Source organism: Heteronotia binoei, chromosome 4 (assembly GCF_032191835.1).
Source record: "Heteronotia binoei isolate CCM8104 ecotype False Entrance Well chromosome 4, APGP_CSIRO_Hbin_v1, whole genome shotgun sequence".
In the NCBI taxonomy this organism is placed as follows: domain Eukaryota; kingdom Metazoa; phylum Chordata; class Lepidosauria; order Squamata; family Gekkonidae; genus Heteronotia; species Heteronotia binoei.
This window is the reverse complement of record NC_083226.1, coordinates 31,797,051-31,815,330: the sequence shown is the minus strand read 5'-3', so window position 1 is coordinate 31,815,330 and position 18,280 is coordinate 31,797,051. Positions and strand designations below refer to the sequence as shown.

Sequence of the window (18,280 nt, the reverse complement as noted above, 5' to 3'; positions counted from 1 at the left end):
AGGACCAGCCCTAAGCTATCTGGCACCCTAGGCAAGGCTAACTTCTGGTGCCCTCCCTCGCACTGATAAGCAGTTTTCAAAAACAGATGAATTGTGCGAAAAATGTGTGTCCAATTCAACTGCCCCTGAAGGCTGGTGCGCTAGGTGATTGTCTAGTTCGCCTAGTGGTGGAGCTGGCCCTGAATGCAGCCACTGGACTGCTTTTTGGAGGGAGTACAGGCAGAGGGAGATGGGCTCTTTCACTCTTTCTTCCCTGTCATGTTCTAACCTGAAAAAAGCCAATCCAAGGAGTTTTACCTCCACTGGAGGGAAAAAGATGAGACCCTTAAATTTCCCTAGAGAGGATAAATGCGGTATGGGGTGGTGATGTTTTTCTCTGAAAAAGTCAGGACTTTCTATGAGCAGGAATGCACGGGAACGCAGTTGTGGCAGGCTTGGTGCCTGGGGTGTGTGGCCTAATATGCAAATGAGCTCCTGCTGGGCTTTTTCTACAAAAAAGCCCTGTGTGAAGCCATGATGACATCAGGGGGTGTGGCCTAATATGCAAATGAGCTCTTGCTGGGCTTTTTCTTTTAAAAAAAGTCCTGGAAAAAGCTAATGAGAAAAGAGTTAAGGGCCCCCTTTCCCCAACACCATTCTCCCTTCCAAAAAGTAGTTTCAGCAGTGACAGCTGGAAATAAGAGTCTTTTCAAATTATCCAGAATCTAAGCACTATGTCCGCTACTTAGACATCTATGTATTTCTAAGCCATTTCTTCATCAGCCTTCCTCAGTCGAGCAAACAACGTGGTAAGGTTTCCCTGAAAATTAAGATAATGAAACTGTTGGTTTGAATGCTTTGTGTGGAGGAAGAAAACGGTGCTCTTCTGGCATGAGGTGAAGCTGACATTCCATTACCTTGCAGATGGAGAATTAAATATGAAGTTGAACAACGGTGAGGGTTCATGTGGAACCTGATGTGAGCAAACAAAAGCACAACTTGAACTGTCAGTGAATTATGTGTCTGCTATTAATGGTTGCAGGAACAATCCTGCAGTCCCAAACACGCAGAGAATTATGAACACCCACAGGAATACTCTGTCAATCACCATGGCTACGTATTTCCAGTCATCTTCCACCTGCAATACACAAGAAGATAACACAATATTTCACCAGAAATGAGTGGGCTAGTTATGCTTATTTACAAAATCAGTGTCCTGACCTTCTGCCCCATTAGGATCACCAGAACTTCATTCTGAGGCTGTGTTTATAAAACTGCTGACCTATCATGTTTGCTTCTCCATCATTGCCTGGTGAAAGAACTGGATCACAACATCATTTAGTACTTATGCTCTGAACACTATTTCAATTTTTTAATAATATACAACTTCTACTAATGCAGTTGACGTGGCCAATGCTTGAAAGCATATAGCTTTAGAGTATTTTGAAGCCCAGCATATCCAATACATAAACTATGTTTTGTTAAAACTATTTTAACCATAGGGCTACTTTGACAAAGGGAATGCTAGGTGGGATAAAACCCTATGCACCCAGATTTCAAAATGGCCACCTGCTAGGTGTCGGAGATACTAAGAATCTATACTTACCTTTGGAGATGGCAATTGGAGAAACAGATGACACCACCACTCAGAAGGCCAGATCTGGCTTACAGGCAGCTAGTTGCTGACCGCCAGTGTTAAAATATCTGCCCACTTTCTGTCAGCATTCTTGCACAGGGGCAGCCTCTTGCTTCTGGCAGCAGTCACACACACTAAATAATGCACTTTCAATGCCCTTTCCAACTGGGTTTTACCAGTTCACGCAGTAAAATCCTGTTGGAAAGTGCATTGAAAGTGCATTACTTAGTGTGTGTGACTGCAGTCATAGTAAAGTCCAGTTGGAAAGGGCATTGAAAGTGGATTGAAAGTGCATTATTTGGTGTGATTGCAGCCTTAGTCTTCCTATCATGTCCCTGAGATCTCCACAGGACGGTCATTCACGCTGATTAGGCTACAAATATTTTCAGTTGCCCTCTTGTAGGAAACAATGGGATAGCCATGGTTCGCCTTCAATAACAACAACAGCAACATCTTTTTAGGTTGCTGTGAGGAGCATTACATGCTTTCTCATAATTCCATTCTAACAAAGAACTCAATCCTGCTAAGGAGTATTATTCTGCCATTTGTTTACTGTAATGTTTAACTGAGATCTGGCTCCAAAGCTGCAATTTAGACGTATATTTTCTTAGCGCCTCCTTAAAGCAGCTTGTTCATTCTCATGAATCAGCAAAGCTACACAGAATTCAATAGAGCATAATTGATTTAACACCATCCTGGGATCAGGCCCTCAATTTCTGCAAAACTCCAAAGCTTATTCTTGTGGTACCCTTACGCCAAAGCCCACGATCCCTCTAAACATTAAATATTTATCAGTTTAAAAAAGCAAAGCCATTAGCACGATTGCTGACATGCATTTTTAAAAGCCATCCTTTCCTTGTTTACTTATAAACAGAGCCCCACAAAACTGCATTATTTAACTAGTAACATTTAACTAGCAGCATGCCCAAGAAATGGTAGGAATGTATGTTAGGTAGTTATGTTGACCACTGCTCCATTCTCAGTCCTTTGCTTTATGTCGAGTGTGTTGGTTGCTGGGCAGACAAATAGGCCTGAGATGAAGCTGGGGGTTGGTACAACCTTTGTTGATGTCAGGGGCATTTGAGTGGGAGGTCTCTCCCAGATGTAAGCTTGCAGGCTCAAGTTCTCTGCCTCCCAGATGATACCTTTCCTTGCCTGCACTGGCCAAGTTTTGCAAGAGAAGAAAATGGAAGGTCTAATTTAAGAAGATCCCATTAATTACTTTTATACCTTTATTCAGCAAGGAATGGTAAAGTGAAAAGGGCTTTTTTTGTAGCAAGAACTCCTTTGCATATTAGGCCACACACCCCTGAGGTACCCAATCCTCCAAGAGCTTACAGGACTCTTCTTACAGGGCCTACTGTCAGCTCTTGAAGGATTGGCTACATCAGGAGTGTGTGACCTAATATGCAAAGGAGTTCCTGCTACAAAAAAAAAGCCATGAAGGAACATCCATACCATGTATTTGAAAAAATCTCTGGCCTTGTTTGTGCCTGCAGTGGAATTAGATGGTTGAATCCTGAGTTGATAAAATTGATTCTACCACACTAGATTACAGGCAGGGAATGTTATTTTGGATTTTTCCCCACAACTAATTTTTTTTTAAAAAATCCCCAAAAGTAAAAAAGTATCACAGTAAGCGAGGGGATGTTGTTCCTGCAGTGTTTGTTTTCCATTTGCAGGGATTTTCAAATACAAGGCATCTAAAAATGCAGTTCCTCACCTGTGCTCTGAAATGGTGCCATAAGGATTAACAAATGACCAGTTTTCCACTTGCATGACGGGTTCCTCCCACCCCCTGCTGTCCTGGCTGTTTGCCAGAAAAGATTTTCTATATATAATGGAGGAAACAGGAGAGATGCTTGGTTTTTTTTCCCTTTTAAGGCAAGGGAATCTGACACTTTAAAAGGGGGTGCATGCACCCTCTGCTAAGCCCCTCCTTGGTAAATGGTCTGTACTCACCCTCTGCCCAATTGGCTTCCTTTCAGAAAATTGGCATCTGGTTTCTAGTCCATAGTATCTTCAGTAGCAAAGGGCAGTAAGAGTAAGACTAGAGTTATGTCTTGTGATACACCACTTTGGGGATGGCTAGATTTGAGTCCAGTAGCACCTTAGCACCGACAAGATTTCCAGGGCATAACCTTTCAAAAATCAAACATCCTTTGTCGATCTCTTACTACTGGACTCAAACAGTTCTACTCTAAACCAACATGGATGCCTTCTGAAACCGCTTTTGGGGAATCCTTAAAATGCAGCGCATTTGAAGAAAGGACCACCCACTACAATGCTAGGAAATTGAATGGGACATGTGAAACTTGATGTATGTTTACCCATAAGCCAACTTTTTGATAACTGAAAAGCTTTTTCTGCTATGGGTAATCACTGCAGGGAGGCTCACATAAATTCAGATTCTTGCTCCCTGCGGAGCATCCTTCAGCTCTGTTGAAAATATAGGGAGCGTTCTTCCTTCAACAGCTCCCAGAGTAATTGCATTATTTACATTACAACAGATGTTCAAAGATTCCACTGAGATTATTCTCCCAGTGACGCCAAATTCTATATAAGCTCCAAGAGAGCAGAAAACATTGCAAGCTTCCAGTCAAGGCAGATGGGGGGTGGGGTGGGGATGGCAGAAATGAGCAATGAAAGTGTTGTTGGACATTGGATGTGCTTGGATGTGGGAAAGCATCTGACCTGCTAGCTGAAAAAGTTTCTGAATGCAAACTCAGTTCCTTCTAAACTCCCATGCAACTGTCCTGAAAAGCTCAGGGCGAAGGCAAAATCCTCAGTTTCTAATTGCATTTACTAAAATTGAAAAATACACCTGTTGCCCTATTAATACAAAATGGCAACCGTCTGTACTCCACATAGATTATCTTCCCTTAAGTTCATTTGGCTCACCAAATTCATATTGACTGAACATGGCTCATGTGAGACCACCACTGCAATCCTAATGACTTTGTCAACAGCAATTGAGGTTCACTTTAAACTGAATCAGCAACAGACACATCAATGGCCTATGTCAATACAGTCACAAGGACATCTTATATCGAGCGGCAGCACTGGGGCTTTTTCCACCGCAGGCAAAGCCCTGCCCCTCGCCCCCAACTTCCAGTGGGGGGGGGGGGGCGGTGCAGCAATAGGCATGCTCAGAGTCTGGCTCCAAGCACGTCCGTTGCCGCAGCACCCCGCCGGTTGCCAATCCCGCCCAGGCTTCAGGAAGCCTGATCAGGGATTGGGGGCATGCTACGATGCTTGCATAGCGTGCTCTAGTCTCCTTGTGAGGAGCATGCTACGCAAGCACTGGCCCTGACTCCTGGCCCCACTTTAGGGTTGCCAAGTCCAATTCAAGAAATCTCTGGGGACTTTGGGGGTGGAGCCAGGAGACTTCGGGGGTGGAGCCAGGAAACACTGGGGTGGAGCTAGGAGCAAGGGTGTGACAAGCATCACTGAACCCCAATGGGAGTTTTGGCCATCGCATTTCAAGGGATGGCACACCTTTTTAAATGTATTCCTTCCCTCCACCCTCCCCTTCTCTGATTTCACCTCAGAGGCGGAGCGGGCGACGCCTCTTCTCCGCTTCACCATAACTGCTCCTCTGAGATGGGCTCAGATTCGCGGCTCGCCACGCTCCTGGCCTGCCTCCACCCTCCCCTTCTCTGATTTTACCTCAGAGGCGGAGCGGAGCGGACGATGCCGCTGCGCTGCTGCCGCCTCTTCTCCAGTTCACCTTAGCTGCTCCTCCGAGATGGGGCGGCTCGCCACGCTCCTTGGCGCCATTCCCCCCCCCCCCGTTTCCGTTTTTTTGGAGAGCGGGGGAAGAGGCTGTAAATCCTGGGGTCCCCGCCAGGGCGGGAGGGTTGGGAAGCCTACCCCACTTAGACTTCCTGCAACATAGCACACGCCTAGCAAGGAATGCACTATACAAGTGCTGGCCCCAGCCTGCTCAGTCTTCCTGAGTCATGAAAAGCCTGAGTGGGGTCAGGGGCACTGTGAAGCTTGAATAGTGTGCTCCTTATGAGGAGCATGCTACACAAGCACTGGCCCCGGCCCCGCTCAGGCTTCCTGGGTTGTGGAAGACTGAGCGGGGTTGGGGGCATTGCAGGAGAGAGAAGGGGTGCCCAGCGGGGGGTCCCAAGGCGGGGTAGCACCCAAGGCAGTCGCCTACCTCATCTACTCCCATGCGCTGCTTCTGCTGGCATCAGCTAAATGAGATAGTCAGCACAAATTCGCTTTTATTAAAGCATTTCCTGGGAGGAATCCTGGTAACATTTTTGCAGCAGTGTAATAACCTTAAGTGGGGCTTAAAGTTAACAGGCTTCTATAGTAGCTCTTGGCAGTGCTTTATTACCAGCATTGATGCAGTTACATGGCTGTAGGGATATCTGGACTATGAGCCCTTTGGAGACACAGATGCTGACAAAATTGTTAAAAATTGGCTTGAGCCCAGGAGATAGGGTAGGCTATAACTAGCCTTTGGGACAGCATCAATAACTGCAACGGGGTCTTGTGATCCTGTTCTCATTGCTGAGGTCTTTTGGGCTAAAGGCAGCATTTACTTGGGAGTAAACCTTATAATCTTATCAGATTTGCTTTTAAACATACATTTGTCCATGGGGTCAAAAAGAGTCGGACTCGACTGTGAGACTGAACAACAACAAAACATACATGGCACTAAATATCCTTTGACTGACAAATGCTAAGGAATCATTCCTACCTCTTTGGTCTCATTCTGGCTCCTCATGTTCTCGGCAATTAACTGCACACTGTTAATGACTTCTTTGACTTCTGTGGAGTATTCTACTTGGTCGGGTGCCCATTTTGCAGACTGGGGGCTGGGTCTCTTTTTCTTGCTTGCGGCTGGTTCCTTGGGCTTCTCACAGTAACAGCACCTGTGTTCATTGTAGACTTTCACTTCTCCAAACTCACCAGCCTTTGGCTTGCTGGATTTACCGGTATTGCCCTTTTTGGGTTTTTTAGTTTTGGCTTCAACATGTTTCGGCAGAGGTCTTCTCATCATCAGGACTTTGGGAAGAAGACGGAGGAAGACAGTTTTGACCCATGTGGGCATTGTGTGTGTTGTTGGAGTCCTGTAGTGGATGTTTAGAACAAACACGGTGACGACAATAGAGAGGGTCACAAAAATCATGGTGAACAGCAGATATTCTCCCACCAGTGGGATTACCAGAGAAGTAGAGGGGATTGTCTCTGTGATTACCAGCAGGAACACCGTTAAAGAAAGTAAGACAGAGATGCATAGAGTCACTTTCTCTCCACAGTCGGAAGGAAGGTAAAAGACCAGCACAGTCAGGAATGATAGAAACAGACAGGGGATGATCAGATTAATTGTGTAAAACATGGGCAGCCTTCGGATATAAAAAGAGTAGGTTATATCAGTATAGATCTCCTCACAGCAGTTGTATTTGATATCATGTTTGTAGCCAGATGCATCCACTATTTCCCATTCACTGTTCTCCCAAAAGTCATTCATATCCACTTTGGAACCAACAAGGAGAAGGTCAATTTTGGCTTTATCGTAGGTCCAGGACCCAAATTTCAGAGAGCAGTTCTGGTGATCAAAGGGGAAGAAGGTGATATCCATGGGGCAGGAGCTCTTAAAGATGGCAGGGGGAGTCCAAGTGATTGTGCCATCATATTTGAGAAGAGCTTTGGTTCTGCCTTCTACCTGAAAATCTCCAACAGCACTGGAAATACAGAGTACAGTTTAAATTAAATTAAAATACAAACAATGTTTCTTAAAGAAAAATAGTAGTGCACAAAAGTTATCAGGAAAGAAAGTTTGTACTTGTTGTATAACACAATATCAGGTTTCCAGATTTTATCTGCTGGCACTCGGACAAACTCGATCCCATCATATTCCGCTGGATTCCATCGCAGTTTATAGTCATTCCATATCTAAGGGGAGAAAGAGTAACAGTTTTTTGTGTTAGAATATTCATGTTTCTTATGGCTTGAATCTCAGACCCTGTACAAATATGACTTCACCCACCACCAACTCGAACCTCCTGGGAATGGATTCTTTGGCTTCTTGAATGTAGAAACCAGTAACTAACTGTCGGAAGGATCTCAAGTTTATTTGAATACTAGTTGCAGGTTCTATCTGCCACATTACTTGCCTAGGATATCCTTGCACTTGGCTTGCTAGGTCTCAATTGTTAAGAAGGGAAGGCCTAACCTTTCCATTGATTCTTTCTCTTCTCAGCTAGAGACTTTGGGAAGTGAGGAAATCTTGCCCTGCTGGGGCAGAAGTTGTTCTGTGCAGACCTGGCAGGCTCCTCCTAGATTTCTTCTTGCTGCTTTCCCAGTAGAGTTGCAAACCCCCCTGTTCTGGGTGGCAGGGTTGCCAAGTCTCCAGCATTGTCTGGAAGTGACATCATTGCACTGGTGATGTTGCTCGCAGCCGCTCTAGGCATTTCCTGGAAAACTCTATGGTTTTCTCAGACGCTCTAGCCATTTGGGAGGGCAAAAACTCTATGGTGCCTGTTGTACCATAAAGTTTCCCCACCTAAATGGCTAGAGCATCTGGGAAAACCGTAGAGTTTTCCCCGGAAATGCCTAGAGTGGCAGCTGCATGACGGCATCACTTCCCGGGTGATGTCATCGGTGCCAACGACGTAGGGGGAGGTTCCCCGTGCTGGCCCAATGTGGGCTGGCGGGTTGGGAATCTCCTGGCTGGGGGAACCCCCGCCTGAACTGGGGGCTTGGTGTGGCAGGGAAAAGTCCTAGTGTGGCAGGGAAAATCCTGCCTAGGAGTTGCTAGTGGGCCTATATCTTCCAGAATCTCTTCTGTTCCTCTGATTGGGTGGCAGAGTTTTGGAGGGAAAGTAGCCTAGAGAAGGTGGGACCTGGGAGAAAAGCATAAAAAGTAAAACCACAGAGAGGGTGTGTTCGCTCTGGAAAAAGACTGCAGGGAGAAAGGTTCTCTCTGGAGAGAAAGCAGCTGGAGTGAGGGATCCTTCACCCTAAAGAGGTGGTGAGTTTTTGTACTAGAGCAGAGCACATCTAGTCAGATGTGTCAGGGTTTTTATTTATTTACACCAACCTTTACTGTTTATTTTTTCACTGTTGCACTAAATGTTTTACTACACCACTATTGTTTGAGCACTTATAATAAATCTGTTATTGCTAAACTGCCATTTCTTTTTGGTCATGGTTAAAAGGTTTTGCTCATAAGGAAGACAGTGGTGGTTGAGTGCTCTGGGCCCTCCCATTCAGACCCTTACCAGATTGGTGGCAGCCACTAGAAAACCCTTCCTGGTCCCCTGTTGTGTGACAGTGGGTTTTCTCCCCCACTTTGTGGGCTCCTTTCCACCCACAAATGCCCTGAAACATGGCATGATGACATCACGTGGAAGTGACATAATCACACTGATGACATTGTGAAGGCCATGCTCTAATTTGTTTTTGCAAAACTATGGTAAAATGAGGCTCAAAACAGAGTTTTGCCCAAAAACTAGAGTGTGCCATATGATGTTGGTGGCACGATGACATCACCTCCAGGTGACAACATTGCACAGAGTGCATTTTGCATGTGCAGCGGAAGCTCCTGGAAAGGCCCTTTGATCCCCCCACTGGTAGAAAGTTATGACCTGACCACCTGATTTCCCAGTGGCATCATCTCATTGGTATGGAAGGTTGGATTGCCAGCCTCCAGATGAGGCCTGGAACTCTCCCAGAATTGTAACAGTTCTCTAGACAACAATCAGTTCCACTGGAGAAAATGATTACTTTTGGAGGGTGGAATCAGTGATATTACACCCTGCTGAGGTCCCCTCTGCCCCCCAAACCTCACCCTTCTCAGGTTCTACTCCCAAATATCCTGAAATTTCCCAACTCAGAGCTGACAGCACGAATGGGGGGTCAGCTGCTCCAATTTAAAGAGGGTTCTCTGGCATCAGGACCATGGTGATTGTCCAGGCAGTAAGCATTTGGATCTTTACCATCACAGTCAGCTGCTGCTTATGACCGTCAAAGGATGACCTGTTGAGGTTGCTCACTGAGCACATCTGGGCTTCCTGCTCTGGGGTGGAGTTACTCACTGGGGAACATTCCAGATAGCTAGCTAAAGTCACTCAAATTTGACAGGAAGGAATGGGAGTTCTAGTCCTTTCTCCAACTCCACGTATTTTGCTGTTCCTCCCCCATCTTCCCATGAGTCATGGAGATCACAGAATTCTATGAGGGAGTGGTCAAGCTGAAGAGTGACAAAATGCTGAGAACAAGCTTTAAAAGAATATATAGAAAATGCCGAAAGCTAAAATGAAGGGAGTGTAATTTCCTGCATATTAATAGGCAGAGCGAAGCTGATGAATATGTGCTCTTATTTATAAAAATACACTTCCTCTCCTGCTTCTGAATAGCCTGTAATAAAGACTGAACTAAACAAGTGTAACATACTAAGTGTTCCACATTTCCATTGTAGTATAGTGGTTAAAGTATTGGACTAGGATCTGGGAAACTCAGGTTCAAATCACCACTCTGCCATGGAAGCTTATTGGGTGACCTTGGGGCCAGTCACACACTCTCAGCCTAACCCACCTCACAGGGTTGTTGTGACAAAACAGAGGAGAGAAGAATTAAGTAAGCCGCTTTGGGTCCCCTCTGGGGACAAAGGTAGGATACAAAGTAAATTAAGTACATTAAAAAAAAAAATTCCTGTCTCACTCCTTCTGTTGATTAACATGTGGATCAGGTATGGGAAAATGCAGAATATTTGTTTTGTCAGAACATCAGGAAGTTTTACCAGATGTTATGCAATTAAATGTGAGATTATGTACATACAAAAAGAAAAAGTGTTATATCATCAGATAATCACTAGTATCTCTTTTAGAAGTTGTTCCTGCTATTATATGTGCAAAAGGCCAGCATTGCTGTGAAATCCACTCTGGTGTATGAGAGCTCACTTACATGTCGCAGCCATAGATTGGTTTCCATAATCTGATTGACTTCATCCTGCAGCAGAGAGAAACAGGGTTTTTTTTTTTTTTTTTACAGATATGTTATAGGGTTAGTTCCACGGTCACCCTATCCTCTCATGTAGCATGGCGCAGGACTGCCTTATACACATCCACCAAAATGCAGCTAGAATATTAATAGAATTAAGCATAACCAGTACCATAAAAAGAGTTGATAAATTATGGGAGGGGGACAGATGTGGCTGATCACACTATGCACTTGATGAAGCATGTAATCCAGGGATTGCAGTACAGTGCTGTGGGGAAAGCCATTTCCTACCTTCTGTTCTACTGATGTGCAATAACTTTGGTAGATATGCTAAAACATCTGGTATGAATTAATAATATACTGATGAATGAGACCCATTATAATCAATCAGTGCTTACTCTAATAGAATTCCTTTTGCTTCTGAGTACCACATTTGGAAAACAGAACCAGATGCAAGGTGTGTGTAAGTTTACAATGCAAGCCAGAGCTCTAACATAAGTACAATGCATGTGGGGACATCCTGTTATCTTTTTGGTGAAGCAGTGGAGAAATCTCCAAGTGTGTTGCATATTACATTCATGTTGAATTTCTATATGCAGACTGGATCATACTTATTTCTGATTTTGGCTGGCAAATATCTAGAAAGAACTGTTAAATTTAGTCTTACCACATTTGCAAGCTGTGTAATTGCCACCTCGAAATACACTGTAACTGGTCAGATACATTTTCCACTGGTCTGATATAATGGTTGTAGTGAGAGAATAGTTTTTGAAACAGCTTTTCTTCAGATTTACACGCTAAGCAATCTGGGTAAGAAAAATCAAAATCAATAGAAATTTGTTATTGAAGATGGAGAGGGAAAAAGGAATGCAAAAAAGGTAAAGATTCAAATTGTTGGGCATTTATTCATCCCTCTTATAACAAAGGCATGCATAAGAGGAAATTTAGCTCATTCTATAGGGATGATACTAAATGTTGTATGAGGAATTCAGTGCTGAAGAATCATCACATTATTTGGTTGTGCTCAGGGCTTTTTGTAGAAAAAGCCCTGCAGGAATTCATTTGCATATTAGGCCACACCCCTGACATCACCATTGTTTCACATGGCTTTTTTTTGTAGAAAAAGCCCAGCAGGAACTCATTTGCAGATTAGGCCACACCCCTGACATCACCATTGTTTCACACAGGGCTTTTTTTGGAGAAAAAGCCCAGCAGGAACTCATTTGCAGATTAGGCCACACCCCCTGATGCCAACCCAGTTGGAACTGCGTTCCTGTATTTTCCCGCTCAAAAAAAAGCCCTGGTTGTACACAGGATGTATCCACTGGGCAAAAAATGAACCTGGGTGTGTGGAAGAAGCTTTCAATCAGGGTGCCATACTTGTATGACTGGGGCCTGATTCACACATGCATGTTGACTGCATCTGCACCATCATATGACTTTGTATACATTGAACTAGCCATCCCTAATAGAAGTTTCACATCAGTTCACACTAGAGCTGTAAAACTGCTGAAAATTTTTGAAGACATAGGAAGTTTTTCCCCAGGGGAAAAAAAAATGAAATGTTGGAGGAAATGGAAATCTATGCAACACTCTCTTTCCTCTCATATCTAAACCCATTTTGCTGCTTTAACCATGTAAAGTGAGAAGGCAGACTACAAATAAGGTAACAAAGCAAAATGCATAATTTATAACTTAGCATATAAAACTATATTAATTGACATCTGTGGAATTTAAAAGTATAAATGCCTTAGTCTTCTTCTACAATGAAACTTTGGGAGTTTTTCTAACCGGATTTAAAAAAGAAAAAGTCCTGAAATGTTTTTATGCTATACATTTTGAGTGAATAAAACTTTATCTTAAAAAAACATTTCACTCATTTAAAAAAAATCACAGGTGTTTTTTTTCAGTGCTCGCCCAATTCTCCAGTTTTTCTGCTAGAAAAATTGAAAATTTCACAGGGGCTGTAAAAAGCAGATGTTCCTCCAGGTTTATAGTTGAGGTAGCAGAGATCAAACTACACTGGCCTCCCCTACCTGGCCTTGTGCTATTCATCTGGCACTATTGTTACTGCTTTTCTGCCACTTGCCCAGTATCTGGTTTCATCTATGGACATACAAAGCGAAAGTTTTTTGGGCGCATTTGTCGATTAATTTCTGATAGCCATCTTATGAGTTGTATTAGCTGATGTTGCATAGATTTTAATGGGCATGTTTTAATTTTTTTAAGTGGCCCTGTGGCACAGAGTGGTAAAGCAGCAGTACTACAGTACTGTGGTCTGAATTCTCTGCTCATGACCTGAGTTCGATTCCGGCAGAAGTTGGATTCAGGTAGTCAGCCCAAGGTTGACTCAGCCTTCCATCCTTCTGAGGTCTGTAAAATGAGTACCCAGCTTGATGGGGGGGGGGGGGGGAAGTGTAAAAGACTGGAGAAGGCAATGGCAAACCATCCCGTAAAAAGTCTGCCGTGAAAACGCTGTGAAAGCAACGTCAACCAGAGTCGGAAACGACTGGTGCTTGCACAGGGGAACTTTCCTTTCCTTTAATTTTAAAAAATTGATTGTATATATTTACTATTGTAACCCGCTGTCAGCTCTGTGGTATAGGGAAGGGCGGGTTAGAAATTTAATTAAATAAATAAAATGTCCTCAAAGAATTCCCCCACTGCCCTGGGCTTTCATTTCCCTGCTTCATACAACTTCACGCCTACTTTTTATTGCCACCACCGTTATGGGTTGGATTTAGCAGCTTTTCTGCTAGTACAGGAGGGAGGAGGAGGAATCTCCCCTAATTCTGCTCCTCACAGCAGCTTCCATCCACAAGGGGTCCCATCCTCCCTGTTATAGTCTTTTGGGAGAATCAGAAAGATATAGGACTGTCTCTGGCACCAAGAGAAAAACTGGAAGGTGCCAGAGACAGTCCTATATCTAATAGTAAACTGACTGACCCACATGTAGGTAACAAAAGCAACACATTGGCGCTACTCACGGTTAAGAAAGCAGTCTCTGCATATCTGGGAGATTCCCCAAGTATGCAGAAAAACATTACTTGGTAAATTAACCCAAAGAAAAAGAGACTGAACTTCAACACATGGCTCAGTAAGGATTGACTACAGTCCAGAAGCAATGAAATGTGTAGAACAAACCAAGGAGGAATCAGTAAGGTCCAGAGGGCAAAGTGCATTGAATCTGATTGACAGCTGAAGGAAATCAATCTTCCCTAAGAGAATTGTGGATGAGGAGATTGGGGAAATCAACATACTTGGGGGGCTATTCTGAAAAGCAACTCTCAACTAGTTTTTAAAAACTGAGTATTCACAGAATGTTGAGTACAGTGGAGACTCAATGAGGGGGAAGAAAGAATGGAGAAAGATAGGGAAAATAGCTTGTTCAAGGCCTTTAGAATTTGTAGCATTCTGGAGGGGAGGACTGTGGAAAGAATTTCCAGATTGTCCCCCACTATGATATTTCAAGGGCCTCCAGCTTATTCTGAAGGAACTGTTTGCTAGTTTATTTCTGGGTGTAATTTAAAATGCTGTTTTTGACCCTTAAATTCTTAAAGGATTTACTGGCAAGGTATTTCAAGGAGCACCTCCTTACATATTCCCCTCAGTCTCACTGATTTGCAAAGGAGGCTCTGTTTTGTGAACCACTGATATACATTTTCAGGATCGGGACAGTGACATGCAGCTAGGATTGCCAGGCCTGTGTTGGAAAATACATGAAGACTTTGGGGGTGGAGCCCGGGGAAGGCAGGGTTTGGGAGGGGAAGGGCCTCAGCATGGTCCAATGCCATAGAGTCCACCCTTCAAAGCAGCTATTTTCTCCAGGGGGGCTGATCTCTGCCAACTGGAGATCAGTTGTAAAAGCAGATCTCCAGGCTCCACCTGGGAACTAGTAAACCTAAGTGATGGTGGCCTAGGTTCACATAAGGATTCATACATGTATGAGCATCACATGGCTTCTCCATGCCTATGATCACTGATCGTATGCTCCAAATGTGCAAACTGGCATGGTTGAAAGGTACTGCCTTTGAGGGGGTGTAAAAATCAGGACTTCTTTGTAAGAAACCCCCCCCCCAACAGGAACTTATTTGCATATTAGGCCACACCCCTGATGTCACCATTGTTTCGTGCATTTTTTTTGTAGAAAAAGCCCAGCAGGAACTAATTTACATATTAGCCCCCCATGTCACCATTGTTACATGCAAGGCTTTTTTTGTAGAAAAAGCCCAACAAGAATTCATTTGCATATCAGGCCACACCCCCTGATGCCAAGTCATCTGGAACTGTGTTCCTGCTCAAAAAAGCCCTGGTAAAAATGCAAGAACAGGCATGGGACAAAAGTTGCTGTCAAATGGGATTAACTCAAAAGATCTAAGTAGGAAGAATGATTGGGGGGGGGGGTGTCAGTCCCTTGAAAAAAAAGACTTCTTTCTGTAGCTTGCTACAATTGCAATTCTAGGGCAGAATTCAGCTGATTGTGAGCATACTAAAGGGACAAATCATGTTTTGTTACTTTTAAGACCATTCACTTAATCTTGAGTAGTAAAGATTTTTTTTTTGCCAGGGGTGGAATTCTAGCAGAAGCTCCTTTGCACATTAGGCCATACACCCCTGATGTAGCCAATCCTCAAAGAGTTTTTGTAAACTCTTCTAGGATTGGCTGCATCAGGGGTGTGTGGCCTAATATGCAAAGGAGTTCCTGCTAAAATTCCACCCCTGCTTTTTTCAGTTTAAGGAATCCAGCGTATTGTTCCAAAAACGTCTCCACCAGGTGACAGATGCCTCTCCCTAGCACTGAGAAAATGCAGATATGGTCCCTACAGTCCTGCTATTCCATGAGAGGCTCTTTTTCTGACCACTGCCTAGTGTAGGGCTAAACTTGAATCCTTCAGTCGATGGGAAAATAGTTGGGCAAAGGGACCTGCAGAGCAGTAGGACAGAAAGTGAAGCTCACCGGTCTTTTAAAATGGGGCCTCAATCAGTTCCAGTAACCTTTAATGGTATAACGGGGGCCTCTACAAGTGGCACTCACAGCAGTCAAACAAATACAAACATTAGAACTAAGGCTGAGTCCAGTGGCACCATAGCACACTTCCTCCAATATCTGTGTGCACATGAAAACTCATACCATGAATAAAACTTTGTTGGTCTTAAAGGTGCCACTAGACTCAAATTTTGTCCAACTGCTTCAGACCAACATGGCTAACCTCTTGAAACCTGCTTTGGCAGGGAGGGCGGGATATAAATCCAATAAAATAAATAAATAAATAATAAAACACAAACACAGCTTTTCCACACTTGGGGATTAAGTGAAAAGAAAGGCAAATCTCCAAATCTTCAGGAATTTCCTAACCTGGAGTTGGCAACGGTATGTTGAGGCCAGAGGATTGTATGAGGCTGTTTCTTCTGATCAGTTGGCAGCTTAGCCTATAGATAAAGCTGTTACAGGACTCAACGAACTGCTATCAAAGTTAGCAACCTACTTCTGGGCCAGGTGCTAGAATTCTGTAACGCCACACTCCTCTTTTTCTCCTTAACTCTCTTCAGTACAGCAGGGTGGGGTGGGGTCAGGAGTGTGACTGGACCTCTAGAAAAAATTTGGGAAATCCAGCTTGGAAAATGCAAAGAAGTTGGCAAGTACTTCTCTCCCCACCCCCGCCCCGGCCTGCTTCTCCACTTTTAACAACAGCCTGGCATGCAAAACTAAAGCAAGCATTGCCTTTCCTCCAAGCTTTCTGAACATAATTTCTACACACCCCGTCTATTCATTAAAAGCATAAAAGCCAGGCCAATACAACAACGGCAGTCAGAGAGCTATTGGAATGGCAATTAGCTTCCTCTTAACTGAGCCACTAAGAAGCGGACCTTTTGCCCAGCCAATCTGGCGTGTTAAGAAGCATTCTGGTAAAAGAGTTTGTGACGGACTCTCTTTCCTCACCGAAGGTGGGAAGGAATCACAGATTGGGCGAAAGAGCACTGACACAGCATTATGCTATGGAGGTTTGCTCGGAAGTCTGTCCCACGGAATTCGATAAGATTATTGCCAGGCAAAGCCAGTTTAGGCAGTACATGTGCAACACCAACTCCTGCCCACCTAGAACAGAAGTCAGTCTTTTGAAATAATAGTTTGCATTCAACATTTTGTTATAGGCTATAATTTCTTGTAGATGAGGGAGGGGGATGCATTTAAACTGCAACAAAGAGCTGCAAGTGCATGCATGCCGAATGGGGGAGGGAAACCCTCTCATTATACTTTATTTATGGCAGTTAAAGCAACCTGCCTCAGTAGAATATGTAGGTCACCTAACCAAACATTCCGAACAATATATATAAAAGCCTCTTCTTTCAAGCTGGGTGTGCAAAGGGATTAAACAACAAGCTTCATACATGTCCAGCCAGAAAACATGAGAGAGGATCAAACAACTTACCTTGAAGAAGAAAGAGGAGCACGTCTGCCCACAAATAGAAAGTGAAGGAAAGAGATCCCACCCGTTTCTGCAAGAGCATTTTCTGAAGAGGACGAGCGTTCGCTTCCAAGAGATGTGGTTTGCGGAGGCGGGAAAAAAAAAGAACACAGATGCATAAGTCCCTCAGATCTTCATTGCTGCAGTGAGGATATCAGTTTGGCATCCAGAATTGCAGCTGTAGCCAAAGGATTTTCTTTTCCAAAAAAAGAAGAAGAATACTATACCATCTTTAAGAAGAAATCTTCCAGGGATGGAAGAGTTATACTGTCTACTGATTAAGAGAAGACACAATTGGCTCATGTCAGGTGACTCATAGCATCTCACAAGTGTGTGTGTGTGTGTGTGAATGAATAAGTAAGAGAAAGGCTCTATGGCAGAGAAGCTGTGTTGTGCCAGAGAACGTACAGCCCCAGTATAGCCTCTGGTCTTGTGCAGTGCTGCAGCACTCCTGTGGATCTACCTTTTAAGCTCTTCAGGTTTAAAAAGACTCTCCCCCTCACCGCAGAGATATTGCAGGCAGCAATTGTGTTTATAGTGTTCTACCTTGACAACCAGCTCTGCTCCTATGCTTTTAACAGCAGGCTAACATTGCCAAAATGAAGCTTTCCCCATTATGGCAATAAAGGGATGGGGAAAGTTACACCTGTTTAGCTTCTCCTAAAGCCACTGGAGTAGCACTATAACCCATCAATGTCTCAGGCAGAGGACTGGTGGATTGCAGCTTACTTTGATCACATGGCTACCTTCTAACTCAACTGTGGCTTTGGAGCCACATGTGGCTCTTTCATACCTATTGTGCAGCTCTCAAAGCTCCCACCATCCCATCAGCTGGCTTGGAGAAGGCGTTTCTTTCTTTCCAAGCCAAGACAGCCAGCATCTTGGAGAATGTGTTTAAAGTTAACATTGCTTTCTTTCCACCTCTTCCTCCCTTCCCCCATCTATTTGCTTTCCTTCTTCTCTTTTTTTCCTTCATCTCGTGGCTCTCAAACATCTGCTGTTTAATTTGTATGTGGCTTTTATGTTAAGTAAGTTTGGCCACCCCTGTTCTAGCTAATTACCTCTAGGACCATCACTTTATGACTTCTGTGAGAACTAGGTGAGGAGTGAGGTGGGAAGTCCTTGGTTCAGCATTTCAGTAGAGGACTTCAGGTACAAGGCATTCACTCTGGACCATCCCATCCTTGCCACATGGAGATCTCAAGATAGGATTCAAAACATGTTATACAAATAC

At 44.0% G+C, this 18,280-nt stretch overlaps 1 protein-coding gene across 1 annotated transcript; it reads right to left on the bottom strand.

Moving 5' to 3' along the window:
• Positions 1-858: 858 nt before the first annotated feature.
• CHRNA6 (cholinergic receptor nicotinic alpha 6 subunit) lies at positions 859-17,546 on the bottom strand. The gene is given in 7 exon segments (XM_060237066.1): positions 859-1,117; positions 6,333-7,320; positions 7,422-7,531; positions 10,544-10,588; positions 11,247-11,296; positions 11,299-11,385; positions 17,011-17,546. Coding segments are annotated over 7 exon segments (1,482 nt in total). The 5' UTR covers positions 17,090-17,546; the 3' UTR covers positions 859-994.
• Between the last annotated feature and the right edge of the window lie 734 nt (positions 17,547-18,280).